General features: G+C 35.7%; 1 protein-coding gene across 9 annotated transcripts in view; it reads right to left on the reverse strand.

Moving 5' to 3' along the window:
* Positions 1 to 1,315: 1,315 nt before the first annotated feature.
* CSNK1G3 (casein kinase 1 gamma 3) overlaps positions 1,316 to 18,137 on the reverse strand; it is a 127,750-nt gene continuing 110,928 nt past the window's right edge. For 5 of the 9 annotated variants that reach the window (XM_082457897.1, XM_082457896.1, XM_082457895.1 and 2 more), the window contains 3 exons: positions 14,297 to 14,403; positions 13,754 to 13,777; positions 1,316 to 3,738 (listed from right to left, as the gene is read on the reverse strand). In XM_082457897.1, coding sequence (XP_082314023.1) covers positions 3,684 to 3,738; positions 13,754 to 13,777; positions 14,297 to 14,403 — 186 coding nt within the window. In that variant the 3' untranslated portion in view covers positions 1,316 to 3,683. The remainder of the gene's footprint in view (positions 3,739 to 13,753; positions 13,778 to 14,296; positions 14,404 to 18,137) is intronic. The other 4 variants (XM_082457899.1, XM_082457898.1, XM_082457903.1 and 1 more) reach the window with 1 other exon arrangement.

Raw genomic sequence — 18,137 nt, forward strand, 5'->3', positions numbered from 1 at the left:
ATTCATTCACTATATTAGTGATTTCCAATAATATATTCACATTAATAAAAGTCTCAGTAATAACAATGTTTTCTAATTTAAAACAATTAAGTTTGCCTTTATACTCTATTTTGTTTTTCTCACCATGACTGCCGATATCTAGATTGCCTGCGCAGAATCCATTCACTCTCCTTCTGATAACAATATCCTCATTTCCTTTTGGGGAACACCCCTTCTACCTTATTTCTCAGTTCAGTGTGTCCTCTGAAGATGGGAGAACAACATTCCCTGGGTCACAGTAGTTGGCTCGAGGGTGGGCATGTGAACCAATGAAGGAGTAAATGTCAGTCTTAGGATTTTGTTGCAACTGTTGAGAGAAAACTGTCCTTTGTTTTGGCTGAGATTATGGCAGAAGTCTGAAGCTGCTGGGTGGTCACTTTACCATCACACATGAAGAATCTCCCTGACAATGAAAACAGCAGGGTAGGAAGCAAAACAGAGATAAAGAGAAAAACAGACTCCTGAACTTTGCACCAGGATCAAGCATGCCTGAAGCTACTCCTATCACTGGACTTTTCAGTTAAATGTAATAATGTGCATGCCTATTGCTGAAGCCATGTTAAGTTTCTGTCACTTGCAAAAGCAAAGGGTGCTAATGCAACTATAGTCATTCAGATTGAACTCTAATCTTATGTCAGATATTTCTAGACAGGGCCTTTTAACCCATGCTTAACCTGTTATGTTTCATCTCTAGATCTTATTGTTTCGGAATGGTGGTGCTTAATGGACACACATGGGCTTAGTGTGTGCTGCTTTGACTTATCTTACCTTTGGCATCTTTCAGTAAACAGAGCACCATTTTGTAAAACCCGTTAAAGCACCTAGCACAATGATGAACTGTGAGATACTCTCACAGATATACGCTCTTCATCTGGAATGATATTAAAGTCATTCACTTAAAATTGGATTTAATAATATTTCATTTCTGTGAACATCATAATATGACTTCATTTTTGAAAAGGGATGAAATGATTCAGCTTGTTTCCCTCGGTTTATTAGTGGCATTAGTTCTAATTAATTGCTCTATTAAGGAGTTCAGAGAAGTATAAAAAAAATTTTTTTAACTTTCATTAAAGAAAGCTTAGATACTTCCAGGTATGTACTCTTTACAGTAGGGTTCCAACAAAGCAAAACAAAATCAAAAACACAAAAGAATATTCCTTTAGCTCTGCTTTTCACATTTAGTAAATTAAATAAACTGAATTTTTAAAATTCCTATCTTCAATTAGTGAGTGGCATTATTTTACCCATATTAGAGGAAAGGGGAAAGAGCAAGTTTAAAAAAACTACCTTTATTTTTTATTTCTTTTTCAGTTACATACTTTTAAACAGGGATGTGTTTCATTATTCAGACATTCAGGCAATGTTGACTTCATTAGTGTTGACAGAAAAGAAGCATAAAAATGCAAAACATTGTTGGCTTAACCTGAACATACCTGCATTACCTATTATTGACCAGTTTGTGTTGCCAAAAGACTTATTCCTTGGCATTAAAATGGAGCACTTAAAAATATTGCTAAAAAGCAAATGTCTACACACTGGTCTTTGCAGCAAATAAGGGTATTTATAGTTTTAAAATATTTTAAGTCCATAATTGGATTAATATACACACCTTCTTATGTATAAGGAGTTCAGATCATATAAACACTGTACAGTCCAAAAACCCTACTGAGAATAAAACTAAACAGGCTTATGATAAGAAATACAGATATCGCATGTATTTACAAATATCATCGACACACAAATTTGGTCAAATACTGTAAAGAAAGAAGTGGTTTCACATTATAATGGCCAAAACATCCATCTACCTTGCTCAAAGCAAACAAAAATAAAAACTCAGTATGTAACTCCTGTAGTTTTAAGACATCATGACAGTATACAAATAGATAAAATGGAAACTGTTGACCAAATTATACAACAAGTGTTTTCTAGGCTGAGTGTAGGTCTTTAAAATCAAGAACTTATAAAGATCATTCATAGGCTTCAGAGCAACAATGATAATGTCCTGATTTGCGGTATTCATATGGGTGCCTAATTCATCAAAAACAATGCACTGAACTTTTGGCTAACAAGAAAAATAAATTACAAAGTACAGTTAAATTCCTGTAAATGCAATAATGAAGTCAAAAATGTAGATTTATTTACTTTAATTACATATTTTAAATGTTACCTTGAGACAATAAAAATAAATAAGCATGCCCGGAGGCACACACTTAAAGACAAAAAGAAGGGGCTGAGTGGAAGGAGTAAGCAACAAGTTCATAAATGAAAGGTGAATGTGAGATTTGAACAACATAATTATCTTTCTAGCCAGTGTTTTTGTCTTAACTCTCCTTGCAAATTCTGGCTAGTAGAATGTGACAAAAGTATACCTGTGTCTCCATGGCTTAAAACAAAGCATACTTGAAAAGTGGAATGGGTTTCCTTTTTTTACAGAACCATTACTTTGTTCATATGCAGGCACTTCAAAAGACTATGGGGACAAAGCACCTGACCCATCCTCTCCAAAATAGTTTTCAATCATCAAAATTATGCTAAAAAGTAGGAAAATTCCAGAGAACCAGCAAAGTTGAATACAAGAGACTAATGTGCGCAGAGGGCAATAGAGTGACCCATTTTTATTGCTGAGGGTCTTTTTTTAAAATCAAAGGGCAAATAATTAATAAACAGACACCATTGTGTGGCACATCCAAAGTTTTCTGCTTAAGGAGAATGTAATCGTTCAGCAGCAGGTTTCAGTGGGATCTCCTTAGACTTCAGCCTCATATGATGCGGTGAGATTCACATTTATTCCTTCTCCTTAGTGTATTTTTCAAAAAACTCCAACATATCTCATTTCTCAAAGTATTCATTTCTTGCTGTCTAACATACATTATTAACTGGAAGCATAAAGTTACATTATACAAATATTTTGCATTTTTAAAAAATAAGCGCTTTTGCCACTTCGGCAACACTGTACTTCACATAGTGGTGCAACAAAAGCAGAGCTCATATTTACCACACTACTTGTGATTCATTTTACCACTACCATCTACCAAACCCATAGAGCTTTTTCCTCAGTACCTCTGGGCAGTAACTGTACCATGATTTCACAGAGAGAATGTTAATATGACTCATGAATAGCAGTACCGTCAGTAACAGTGAAATCAATGCAGATGTCACACAGATAATGATCTTCTCAAGGGATAACTTCTTTTAAATATTTGGGCAACTCTGTTTTCTCTGTTGCATTATCCACTGGGGAGAAAATTCCTCTTTGATTATTCTCTTACAGAAGTTATAAAAACCAGATTAGGTATATAACTGGTTGACATTTAAGATACTGTACTGCTTTCTACAACAGGAGGAGAGCTTCTGAAAAATGTTCTACAGAACTGTAATTCATCAATACCACCTCATTGGTCCATTCCATTCAATGATGGGCAAAGCACTCATGTTTTGACAAAACTTTAAAGCTTCCATAAAAGTTAAATTAGAAAAAAATACGAATGTAAGACAACCACAAAATGAAGTATGAAAGTATGACATTTTTGTTTCTAACAGTGAGTCCTTGAAAATATATGTGGTCACTACAGAGATGATTTTAATCACAAGACAGCAGATGAACACGTAAGTAACTCCCCATGATCTGTCTGTGTCCAGAGTCATTTGTGGCGCTGTATGGTTTTCCTTTTCCTTCGTTTGAAAAAACAGCAGCACCTGCAGATGGAGGGAAATACTCCTTTTATTATAAAAATACTAAAATGTTTCAAAGTAAGGTTGAATCTATCATATTAACTTAAATGTCATAGAAAGCCACGGGCTAGTGCAACATAAACAGTGAACATACTAATGAAGCATATATATTAGTGAAATGATGGCAGAGTTGTTACTATCATTTCATCAGTGTGCCTTTTTAGAATAGCAAGACATTCTATGCAACATTAAAAGGAGCCACTAAACTGAAAAGGCTCTGCACGAAGACTAACTAAAAAGCCATAAAGTTCTGAACCCCAACTGACCCATCACATTCTATTTTAGATACTAATTTCTGGCAATGGCATGCTGTTATATAAAGTACATCTTATGTATTCTTTCCCTTTTTTCCTGGTATTCATATATGATTGTTGAAGCCATTGTTAGAAAAGCAATAATGAGCCTAATCTGGGGATTTTATTTTCACTAAGAATTCGTTTAGATTCCAAAACTAAAAAGATAAATCCCCAAAACACTCTTCAACAAACATTTTCCATCATATTTACGAAGTGGAAGAGAGAAAATACATTAAAGAGAATAAGAATGCTAAGATTGGCACTTTTAATTCTTTAGAGGTTAAAGAAGGTCAAGCTGATCATAAGTTATTTTAATTAAGGTAAAAATATGCTTAACATTTAAAATAGCATAATCAAGATGATTCAGTTTTGCAATTGAAAACTGATTCAGTTTTTGTAGTCTATTTAAGAAATATCTGGTTTTTACTCCTAGGCCAAAAAAACGTAGACATGATCCCTGAGAGAACTAGTTTTTCTCACAGTAAATTCTCCTAGTCATGAGAAAATGCAACACATGTAGAGCAATGCTGAGGTTGGTAGGAACTGAAAGTTAAATGAGAATCACTGATCAGCAACTAACAAAACAAATACACACACATGTATATATATTCTAAAAGTCCAGCATTCCTTCAAATAAAGGTCTGGCCATTTTCCCCTTCCATACCTAAAAGAAAGTCAATCTATCAGAATATCAAGATGACAGGTACCACATATAGAGAGGCTCCTTTTTTTTTCCCACTGAAGTCCTTACAAAGATGTTCCTTTAATTCTTACCAGCCCACCTTCATAAAACAATATTAACTCAACATTTTCAAGCTAAGCGTAAAATAAAAGAGACCATGTAGCTTCAGGTGTCCTATCCAGCAAAAGATCATGGAAGATGAAATAAAGGCTAGATATCGTTATTTCTGTGAAATAAATGTAAACAAAAATCCACACTGTCCAGTTAAATTACATACTCTCTCCACTCACATTATCTTTAGTCAAAAATAATTTCAGACCATTTATTGTGATTTATGCCATAATTATGAAATCACTATGGGGCATTCAAAACCAAATTACACAATTGCATTTTTAAATTGCATTCAAGTAGTACATAATGACTAGAATGTGAATAATTCAAAATTGTATATATCAGCTGATAAAGATTCAACTAGAAATATGTGCCATTATCAATCCTGATGGGTTTTACTCTTACTGAGGTAACTACCAGAAAGAATGGAAATAAATTACCCAATCAAGGGCCTTAAAAAGAGACACCACTGTAAAAGAAGACTCTAGGCACAATACATTTTTCCTAGACTTAGAGAAGTAAGTCAAATTTTTCTAACTGTTAGGTACCTAATACTTTCTCAAATCTGTTATATATATTTTCTAAAATAAAAAAGCAAAACAAAAAACTACTAGGAGATAAAAATCATTATTCTAAAAAGAACCTTTCAATTAAAAACTTAGAAAAGAGTTAGAAAATGTCCATATTGTAAAAAAAAAAATTAAAAAATTGGTATTTAAAAGAAAGACCAAATAATTAGAATATTAAATTTAAGAATATGGTCATATATCAATGGAAATTTATTGTTTAATATAAAGTTTTATTAACAATATTCACTGTTCCTAAATAATGTCATTTGTCTTTTCAAATTCCTCAGTATATTCTTTTAAAAAGTTTTCTACTAAAAAAGTGTTGTAAGGTATACATAAGCCTTTTGGAATGGGGAATTGAATATAATAGATGTTTTGATGAACAAGTTCAAGTCTCAGCTTTACCACACTTGAATTAGTACTTCACCTTGTCTGATTTATTTTTTACCATTAATCTGCTTTCAGTTCTGAGAGTTGAGTGTTTCCTATTTCCTAGGTAATCCTTCCTTCTATTGTGTAAGTATTGTTGAACACAGAAAACTACTCCAAGCATTTATTTAAGATTAAATAAGATCTTCAAATGCATTATAATTGTAGAGACCTTTTAAAATCAAAAGCAATCTAAAAAAGACATCTATTTTTTAGAAATAAATCCCACTGAATAGAGTACACCCTTGAAATAGATTTGCCATTTGCCTAAGTAGAGCTGGCATGCTATTAAACTGACTACCACTAGAGGACAGCATTACTTTATGCGATATGAATGCATCCAAGTACAGAGAACAGAGATGCTCTCAAAATATGATATACTCACAGCAGTTAAGAAGGAAATTGACATTAACCTTGCGGCTGACTTCTTAAAAGTCATTATCAAAACAGCTGATTTATAGTCTTAGTGATTAATGAATTAGGTCTCATCTCAATTGCCCTGAGCACTGAGTCTAAAACACTGTTTCTCACATATGGCCACTCTGACACACGACTGTGTTATTTTCCTCAGTACATAGTACTAATCTGAATTTATTTTATTTATTTACTTACGATCTATCTCCACATAGAATGTAAGTTTCCTAAGGTCTTGCTCACAGATACATCCCACAAATGGGCACAAAGTTGGTACTCATTTAATACCTATTGAATTAATGAATGATTTGCCTCATAAATGCAACTAACTTCTAGAGTAAGAACCTGGTCAAAACTCTAAAGCATGTTCTAAAGCTAAAGTTCTTACCCTTGGGCCACAGACCCTAGTGAAACCTTACAAAATACAGATTTTAGCGCCCGTGGAAGCTTTTCTGGAGAGAGATGATTTGCACCAAATTATTAAAGGACTCTGAATTGCAAGGAGCACTGCTTTCTATATCCAACTGCCAGGTCACCCTTCTGCGTCTCTATTTCAATGAGGCCTCGTCCTGGATGCAATAAGCTGACCCCTGGAGATACTGAGTGGACACCATGTCATCAGTTCACACGAGAGCAGGCAAATGCATAAAAAGAAACCATGTAATTTTAACTTGGTACAGTTGGGGGGCGGGTGGTATTGGAAACAATAACTGCAAATAACAGCACAGATTCCGGGAATCAGCACATACAGAAGTTTTCACAGATGACGTGAGCAGGTTATTTTATCAATAAATTCAATTATCTGGTCTTAGAAAATAACTCACACCTTTACAATTTTCAAGGATATTTTCTCTCCTTGCTGCTCAGTGGCTACATTTTCTTATCCACTAGTTCATACCTCATGTGGGGTCTCCTCAGATCTAGGCTATTGACAACTACCTTGGGGAAAGAATAAGCTGACCAGACATTTAAATCATGTTCTTGTCATTGATTCTCCTTTTCTTGGTTCTTTCTTGATTATTCCTTGTGTGGTTCCAGTGAGCCAGTAGGCCCTCACAAGCCAGGTTCATGCTTCTGACCTGATCATTTGGTGGCTAGCCTAGAAGCTTTGAAGCCACATCTCTAGTCTTAAATCCTTTGGGAATAAATGTTAAGTTCTGCTTCTGATGAACATTAAGGCTGTTGCTTGAAATACTGTTTAGGTAGGAAACAAGAAATCATAATGGGTCAATGTCCTAAATTCTGTAGAAAACATAGATGATAATAGCCAAGGTTTTCCTATTGACATCACACCACCATTTCCCGTTATTGATTGCCCTTTTCTTCTTGGAGAATATGGCTTGTCTTCCTGGATTTATGTCATATACTTTCTTCTCAAAAGTCTGCCCAGAAACTGAAGCATGTTCCTCTGTCTGGATCTGAAGTTCTTTTTTTTTTTTTTAATTTAAAATAAAGTTTTTTCTTGATTTTACATTTTTTTTTTAACATTTTTACTGCAGTATAATTGCTTTCCAATGATGTGTTAGTTTCTGCTTTATAACAAAGTGAATCAACTATACATATACATATATCCCCATATCTCCTTCCTCTTACGTCTCCCTCCCACCCTCCCTATCCCACTCCTCTAGGTGGTCACAAAGCACCAAGCTGATCTCCCTGCTTCCCACTAGCTATCTATTTTACATTTGGTAGTATATATAAGTCCATGCCACTCTCTCACTTTGTCCCAGCTTACCCTTCCCCCTCCCCGTGTCCTCAAGTTCATTCTCCCATTCTCTACGTCTGCGTCTTTATTCCTGCCCTGCCCCTAGATTCTTCAGAACCATTTTCTTTTTTTAAGATTCCATATATATGTGTTAGCATATGGTATTCGTTTTTCTCTTTCTGACTTACTTCACTCTGTATGACAGTCTCTAGGTCCCTCCACCTCACTACAAATAACTCAGTTTCGTTCCTTTTTATGGCTGAGTAATATTCCATTGTATATATGTGCCACATCTTCTTTATCCATGCATCTGTCGATGGACACTTAGGTTGCTTCCATGTCCTGGCTATTGTAAATAGAGCTGCAATGAACATTGTGGTACATGACTGTTTTTGAATTATGGTTTTCTCAGGGTATATGCCCAGTAGTGGGATTGCTGGGTTGTATGGTAGTTCTATTTTTAGTTTTTTAAGGAACCTCCATACTGTTCTCCATAGTGGCTGTATCCATTCACATTCCCACTAACAGTGCAAGAGGGTTCCCTTTTCTCCACACCCTCTCCAGCATTTATTGTTTGTAGATTTTTTGATGATGGCCATTCTTACCGGTGTGAGGCGATACCTCATTGTAGTTTTAATTTGCATTTCTCTAATGATTAGTGATGTTGAGCATCGTTTCATGTGTTTGTTGGCAATTGATATATCTTCTTCGGAGAAATGTCTATTTAGATTTTCTGCCCGTTTTTGGATTGGGTTGTTTGTTATTTTGATGTTGAGCTGCATGAGCTGCTTGTAAATTTTGGAGATTAATCCTTTGTCAGTTGCTTCATTTGCAAATATTTTCTCCCATTCTGAGGGTTGTCTTTTCGTCTTGTTTATGGTTTCCTTTGCTGTGCAAAAGCTTTTAAGTTTCATTAGGTCCCATTTTTTAATTTTTGTTTTTATTTCCATTTCTCTAGGAGGTGGGTCAAAAAGGATCTTGCTGTGATTTATGTCATAGGGTTTTCTGCCTATGTTTTCCTCTAAGAGTTTGATAGTGTCTGGCCTTACATTTAGGTCTTTTAATCCATTTTGAGTTTATTTTTGTGTATGGTGTTAGGGAATGTTCTAATTTCATTGTTTTACATGTAGCTGTCCAGTTTTCCCAGCACCACTTATTGAAGAGGCTGTCTTTTTCTCCATTGTACATCCTTGCCTCCTTTATCAAAAATAAGGTGACCATATGTGTGTGGGTTTATTGGATCTGAAGTTGTTATCTGTCCCTACAATGACTCACTGGCTCATCTGCCGGTTGAGGGACTGTTGGTACCTGCCAGACCCCACCCACTTAGGACTCCAGAACCTAGCCTCTCCTCGTCTGGTTGATGAGTATACAGAAAATATCTTTCATGACATCTAAACTTTAGTTCATTGACAAAGGACTTTTCCCCTGAAAACTTATACTTGAAATGTAATTTCATTTCTCTAGGTCTCTCGATTATAAAAATGAGAAACTGTCTGGTTAGGCAAGTAAGTTTAGATCAGAGAGCAAGACCACATAACTACTCTAACTAAGAACCTGCAGACCCATCCTCACCTTCAATTTCTTCCTCTCCATCCACGTGCAATTAGTTCCTCAAGTCTGAAATGACTTTTAAAATCTCCCCACCCTCTCATGCTGGCTTAGTTCATAACTTCTTGCCTCCACCACTAAGAGCCTTTTAACTAACTTCTAGCCTAAGACCCTCCTCTCTCCAATCTGCCATCCAAACTTCCCCCATCATAATATGGCCATGCCCTTTTCCTCTTAAATCTCAGCAATGGTTCTTCACTGTCTGAGGCATTAAGTCCACACAGCTTTTAAAATTTGGTTCCAACCTATTTCTATTCTCCTCTCAGTCTCATCCTCCATCAGCCTTCCTTACCAGGCAGCCTGTACTTTAGGAGGAAGGAAGGAAAGGAGGGAGGAAGGGAGGGAGGGAAAGAGGGAATGGAGATTTTCTGCAATCTGAGGAACCCCAGGAAGCAACATAAGTCTCAAACTGCTGCTGAATTAATTTTCTTAAGATTCAATCTGATTATACCATTTCTTGGCTTAAAACCCACAGCATGCTTTCTTGTGCTAAGAAAGATAATGTCCAATTTATTTATATTTTACCTTGCTACTAAAGGCCCTTGAAGATTGGGCACTTAGCCTATCTCAGTTCCCAATATATTCACACTCTCTATGTGCACAGGTTACTACTCAAACTAACCCATTCTTTCCTTGCTCCACATTGTTGCTCAACCTCTTCTTCTCTCTGACCCCCATTCCCTTGCCAAATCATACTCATCTTTGAGAACTAGTGCAAATGTATCCTTACCCACAAAGACTTCCTGATCTTCAGCTAGCAGTGCATACTCCAGTCTCTGAACTCCATACTGCTAATCCTATAATACCTTGCTTTGGACCAGTGATTCTCAATCCTGGTTGCTCCTTAGAATCGGCTTAAAGGCATTTAAAAAATACTGGTAACCAGACCCTACAACTCAGAAAGTACAGCTTAAGTACTGGCATATTTTTAAAACTCCCCAGATGATTGTGATATGAAGCCAGGATGAGAACCACTATGTAAAATTCACTGGTGTACGTACTATCTCCTCTAATGGAACAAAAGGGCCCTGACTTATCTTCATAATCATCATATTACCAAACACACAATAACTGTTCAGTAAATGATGGAAAGCGGGAAAAAAAGAGAAACAGAGAAACAGGAAAAAAGATGACTTCACAGTACTTAAAAACTCAATAACTAAACTTAAAAGAAGCCTTGTTCTCCTAAATTCCTGGAAGAAATGATGAGGGTGCTATCATTTGTATCACCTGCCTTAAAAAAAAAAAATTCTCCGCTACAGTAAAAAAAGGTAAGGCAAAATCTCATTACTAATGAAGGAGCCACTTTATCTTGGGGGAAGAGACTATTTTCCATCACTTGGAAATCATACATTTACCCCATGAGGTACTATTCTAGGAAACAAGAGACTCTAAAATATCCGTTGTAGAATACATTCTAGTAATGAGATGGGGTGAGAGGGATCTCGGCCAATCAGAGGTAAGAAGAAAAGAAGGAAGTAGGAAACAAATTCTGAAAAAGAATTCTAAGCAGGTCTCTAGCTACCCATAAAATGGTGGAAGAGAGAAGAGAAGCATTAGACGCAATTTAGAAAAAGAAATCACGCTCACATTTCTTAATCACAGACGAAGAGGATACAAGGAATGCAATAATAAGCCTGTAGGAATGTCAGAATAACCCTGATTAAAGACAAGACAAAATGCTGTGTGTTTTAAAGGAGTTTTTAACTAGCAAAGAGTTGGGGAAGATGTGAGGATCTCTGTAGCGCATCTGGAATAAAGCTTCCCTGAAATCATGGACTGCTATCCATTTTTCCAAATAACTGCTTTTTTCAGATATAATTCACACATCATTAAATTCACCTCTTTAAAGTGTATAATTCAGTGGTTTTTAATGTATTCAAAGAGTTTTGCAGCCCTCACCGCTACTTAACTTCAAAACATTTTCTTCACTCCATAAAGAAACCATATAACCTATCAGCAGTCACTCCCATCTTCCTCAAAGCTGCCCTAGGCAATCACTGTCTATTTTCTGTCGCTATATATTTGCTTATTCTGGATATTTAATGTAAATGGATCATATAATGTAATGTAAATGTAAATGGCCTTTTATGTCTGGCTTGTGTCACTTAGCATCGTGTTTTCAATTTCATTTTTTATATTGTTAACTGATAGTCCATTGTATGGATAGACTACATTATGTAGTCAATTATTTAGTAATAATTTGTTGAGGTCTTGGGGATCTTAAGATAAAAAAGACCTTGTAAGAAATCCAAGAAGTTTCAAGAAGTGGGAGATAGATAAAGAGAATAACATATATCAATGGCAGACTTAAGGAACTGACGGAACATAGACTTCAGAATGGAAAATGAGGCTGGGAAAGACAGGCAGGAGCCAGACCATGAAAGGCATGAAGGGTGCCTTGCCAAGTGATCTAGACTTGACACTCTATGCAAAAGAGAACCTCACTTCAGGAAGAGTCTTCCCACCATTTTCCTTTTTCTCATCTTCCAACACCTACAGATAAAAACCCAAACCATAAATATACACACTCACGCCCATCTCAGCTAAATAAATTACTACTCATTCTTCAAAGCCCCCTCCAAAAAGCATTCTCTGATCATCTTGTCAGTAAACACTCTTTTTCTTTACAAGCTCTAACGGATTTTTCATACCTTTTTCATAGTATTTATCATACATTGATAAATGCTAATACAACTGCAATCACCCCCACTGGAGTATGATCTACTTAAGGGCAAGGATACTATCAGATATTTCTGAAATCCAAGCAGTGTAACTGTTGAATGAATACATGGAAAAATGTAACAGATTTGGTGGAAAGCAGGTCTCTCGGAGGATGCGAACACAGAAGAGCCAGTTTCTGTGAAGAGTGGTGTGGAGGTAAAAACACAGAATACTGACGGAAGAGGCACAAGCCTGGGAAGAGCACAGATGAGAGGTCACTGGCAGCCGGAAGCGGAGAAACAGATAGGGGTGATAATGGCAACTGAGCACCTGCCATGTGCCAGACAAAATACCTGTGCTTTATCACATTTAATATTCTCAACAACCTATGAGGCAGATATTATTAGCCTCATTTTACAGGAAAAGGAACAAGCTTGAAGGAAACAAACAGTGGCAGAAGTAGGATTCTACAACCTATGTTTAATTGCAAAGGCCATGTGCATTCTTATCTGCCACATGCCACCCACCTTTATAACCGTGCTTAGGATTGCACAAGCACATATATACTGTTGCTTATATTTTTGACGTAAAAATACAAAAGTATGTAGCTGACTAATTATATCCTGAAATCCACCAAACTAAGTCATACTGACTATGAATTAATTCCACAGTCAAACTGGTTAAAATGGACATTTGATCATTACTCTTTAAAAAGAAATATCCACAAAAGTTTCCTCATCTTGCAGCCAGCAAATGAGCATTTATGTAAGGTTCCCTTTGGATATGAGTAGATGAGTAAATGTTCCAAAATTTACTAATTTAAACAACTTTCTTTATTCACTCCAAGGCTGACTCAAAATTTGTCCTGAAATTAAGAGAAGCATTTTAAACACAGCATTATAACTAAAGGCAAGGGCAGGAAAATAGTTTAAATTCAACATTATTGCAACAGATAAGAATATTATTTTTCATAATATCTTAGCAGGAACTATTTAGATGAGGATTTTTCATAACACTCTCTCACTATAGTTTATCATGAAATTTATCAATGTATACCATGTGTATTCAATGGCAATATAATTAGTAAGTGAAATACTGGTTTAGTGATACTATTGCTATGTGTATTTAACAATTACAAACAGGAAAAAAAGAAAGCTTAACTCAAAAACTTGCCTTTCTATTTAAAATAGCAAATAAAGCCTTGTGTTACAAAACAAATGCATAAGCGCAAGCAAGGTTGGTGTATCATCTACTCAATAAAAAAGTGCCCCCAAATCTATGTCACTTGAAGCAAAAAAGTTGCAGCAGGCAAAAGAGCTCCTCAATTATTTCTTGCTTTTCAGAGCTAATGTAAATGACATCAAATACTTTTGGACAACTTTTACCAATTATAATTTCTATGTTGAAAAGTTTGTTTTTAAAAAACACAAAATGGTGCTAAATCTTTGAAATAACAGTCAACGGAGCTATTTCTGCCTGCCTACACTTGAGAACTCACCACATGTTCAACACTTTCTGGCAGCTAAACACAAAAAAAATACAAGGAAAAAGAGAGAGAGAGAGAGATCATCAGAAACTGCCCACATTGAAATTATCACATTGTTTTTCACGCTTAATTTTTTTCCAAGCAGAATTATTATAATTTACTTTAACAACAAAAAAAGTAACTTAAAACTAATACTAATACATACAGCATACTACAAAATTAATAGTTATTTATTCTTATGTTTACAGAAAAAAATGAGCATCTATAGTGTAGCAATAACTTTCATGCATCAACATTCCTAAAAATAAAAAGCTAAAAATATGCTGTTAACTCTAAATAAGAATTTGAGCATAGTTCTTATTTTTGTATTATTAAAACATCTACTGAAATAGCGCTATTTTAAACTTAGTGATTAAAATAATTAAACATACCACTTGTTTTGCATGCATCTATTCCTTGAAAAAAATTTCCTTAAATAACTGTAATGACTATAAATCTCAAACATGCACAGTTTAAGAAAAAAAAGTTACTAAACCAGGCAAAACCAATACATACTTGGTTTCATCCATCACTTCTACTTCCGTAGGGGCTGTGATAGGTGCATTTGAACGTCCTGCAGTAGGGTCATCTGTGTTTAATTCTCCATTTGTAGAACTTACAACCTGCAAAAAAGAAAAAATACACATACACACACACGAAGTAACAGGTTATACAATGATAAAGTATTTAAATTAGAAAGTTAATATGAGGAACACAAAACAATTAGTATGCAGTTGTTCATAACTGAATATACTAATAGGTCTACATTTTATTAATGATAAGGTCACTCATTATTTGCTTTGCAACTTGCTTCTTTTTCATCTTGAAATCTGTCCTTTGGTTTTTAAGGCTAATGCAATCAGTTCCCTCTTGTGTGCCAATATCTTTTGGTACCTTGCTACATCATGAATTACTTCCTTTGGAAACTTCAATATTGTTCCTTCCAATGGATCCTTCATTTCAATCTGTAATCATGCTCAGGTCTCACTCTCATGTTGCCCATTCATTCACCCAGTTGTTCAAGCTCCAAATCCAGAAGTTACTGTGATTCCACTCTGACTTAAACCATCAGCAGATCCTGTTAAATCCTCCCCTGACACACACCCCAAACCTAATTGGTCCTCCCCACTCTATGACTACCAGATCTGCAGTCCAGACCACCATTATCTCTTGAGTGAAGAAGAGCAAAAACCTATTAACTGGTCTGCTTTTACCCGTGTCCACCTCCCATTAATGGATTGTCTACACAACAACCAAGGTGCTCCTTTTAAGATGTAAATTAGATAACACGTAATTCTCTGCTTAAAGTTCTTCTAATGTCAACTTCCTGGTTTCATTTAAAATAAACATCCATAGTCTTTACTCCAATTTACAAAGCCCCACAAGATCTGAATCCTGCCTACCTCTCTGATCTCATAGCACTTTCCATTTACTCACTAGCCTCCTTCCAATGTCAAGGTTATTTCCACCTTAAGAACTTGGCACTATCTATTCTCACTCCCTGGAATTCTCTTCTTGATTATTGTCTGTCTTCTTACCTTTCAGATTCTCAGAGAACATCTCTAAAACAGGACGTTTCCAACATACAATCTAGAACTTCCATGCAGACACACTCTTACATGTTATACTTCACTTTTAACTCTTTGTATAGCATTTATCCATGTTGATGTTTTTCTGATTGACTGATTGATGTGTTTCTTGATACCCACCCCCATCTCCATTAAAATTAAGCTCCGTAACAGCAAGAGCCTTGTGTTGTTCCCCAAGAGATCTCCCCACTCTATCTGGCATAGAATAGGCACTCAATAAATATTTGTTGAGATAAATGAATTACATGCATGCATGTATGAAATCTTAAAGCAAGATAAAAACCATAACAAAACTCCCAAATTCTCTTGGTCCTACAAAGTCACCTTACTGTCTTATCTCTTGTTTTCCTCCAAACTTCTTAAAAACTATTGTCTTAATTTACCACTTCCATTTTTATAAAATTCTCCATTTATTCCTTAACTCCTCCCAATCTACACTCTGTCCCTATATCAGAACTCAAATAAGAGTTTATTTGAAGGTTGCCAATGATTCCTAGAAAATATGTTAATAGTCTTTGTTCAGTCTTCATTTGCCTGTACATCTCCCTATGACTTGGCACCAGCTAATAACTTTGGAGTAAGACGAATCTAGATTCAAAACCTAGTTCTACCACTTACCAGCTATGTGACCCTGGAAAGACATCTTACCTTGCTAAATCTCAGTGTTCTCAACTATGAAATTGGAAACAGAAGTATCCATTTAATAAGGTTGATATCAGGATGAAATGAGTATATAAAGTGCAGTGACTGGCATATAGTAAGAGTTCAACAAATGGTGGCCATCATTATTACTGTCAGTCTGACCTAAAGTGTGGCTTCAACTGTCATCTCTATGTAAAGGATTCCCTGAGCCTAACCACTCACCCACATGGCCAGTTAGCTAGACCAAGTTTGGCACCTCACTCAGTATTTCTAAAACCAAATTTATCATACTCCCTTTTAAATCTGTTACTTTCCCTATAGTTCCTATTTCTATTAAAGCCCTAGCCTCTTTCCAGACCTCCAAGTTCAAAATCTAAGAATCATTTTTGATGCTTTCTCTACCTGATCTCTTTATAATGTAACAAGGGCCTAAGCATCAGAGTTGACAGGTGACTACTAGACTTAAGAGTTCCATTTACAGAAGCCCATATTTCTAAAACTTAAGTTCTAAGAGGCTACAACACGTCAGGCACTGCTCTAGGAACTTGGAATACCATAGTAAACAAGAGAGACAAACATCCCTGCCCTTGTGGACTTAATAGTCTAGTTTGGAGAAATATGCTCTCTCCCCACCAACTCAAGAAAAATAACCAGAAATTAATCAATGTATCTAGATTAAGTCATGATTTATATATATCCTATATGGAACAAGTACTTAGAAATGCATTTGTGCCTACAGCTGAAAACATAAAACTGCCTTGATCATCTTTAGAGGCAATCCAATGGGAGGAATACTCCTATGTCTAAGTCGCCCTCTCTACTTCTGTGGCACCTGCTTCCTCCTTTCTGTCATTCTATTGATCTCTGTGGCTCTGTGTCAATTTTTTCTCTTAAAATTCTCCCTCTTTCTGAACACATTAAAAAATACTTATTTGTTCTAATTACTGAATATAATTGGGCTCTTTATTCCTAATTTTTAAAATGTCAGAGCCTCTGCAATGAACTGGAAAGGAATTAGAAAGCAGAATTCTTATCCTATACTTTTGTATTCTCCACCACCTTTAACTAGCAGAGTGCCTCGCATGTAGTGGATAATCGAAACAGTTCACTGAACAATTTCCATTGTTCTTTCCTTAACATAATTATTCAATGGGTTTCTTTTCCCACTTTTGTTCAATGGCCCTAAACAGGTGGAGGGAGACTTACAGGCAGCTCCCCAAAAGTGTCTTCCCCTACTTAAGCAGCACAAATGAAAATTTGAAACTCAAGTACTCTAAATTTCCAGCAACAGTAACTATATATGCATTATAATTATAAAATCTGATTTATGTCACTTCACACACAGTAATAAGTGACTTTAATAGTCTTTATTTTAGTGAAATGTTTCAAGTTTCATTCTTCCTGGCTGATCAGAACCAGATCAAAAGGAAGTAACATCTGACTTTATGAATTTTTTTAATGTAATTTTCCCTGGGCTTCCCAGATTCCCTAACCCTCTGAGTAAAGGCCAATATCCCAGGGTCAGAAGAGAAGCAATGTGGTGACGGAGTTCTGTGAAGCTGACCCACTTAAAAGTAGTGATGTGAGAATGTATCACAGCATTAAAATTGTTTCCACTTAAAACTAGTGGTCTTTTTGCAAACAGATTTTAGAGGAAGAAACAAAGACATAATATTATAAATAATGTGTCAATATCTTCCTGGAAACCAAAATTTGGCTTATTTTTGTAAGCCAAATTTTGAAGAATGATTCCATTTAGGTGACATTTCTAGAATTATAACTCACACTAGAACATAAGAGTCTCTGAAATATTAGTGTTTATCAGGCTCCTTAACGAAAGTATATCTAAAAATCACAGATGCCTTGAGGTTTGACATTTCAAAAGAAAATTCAGGGGTTTTGTTGCTGCTGTTCTTGTTCTTAAAGAAAATTTCTGTTATTCCCACTTGATAAGAAACTTAGTGCAATTCTTGTTTTAAGAGGTTTATAAAAAAGGCAACTAGGCCAGTTTTACTATCACTGTATCAGAGTTGAAGGGGAGGCGGTGGGGAAACAGCGTGCAGCTAAGCGTGGGAGAAAAACAGTGGTCCATTTAATGGCTGCCTGCCCAATCTAATTCCAAAAGA

The sequence above is a fragment of the Balaenoptera physalus genome (assembly GCF_965194825.1).
Source record: "Balaenoptera physalus genome assembly, chromosome: 3".
NCBI classification, from domain to species: Eukaryota; Metazoa; Chordata; class Mammalia; order Artiodactyla; family Balaenopteridae; genus Balaenoptera; species Balaenoptera physalus.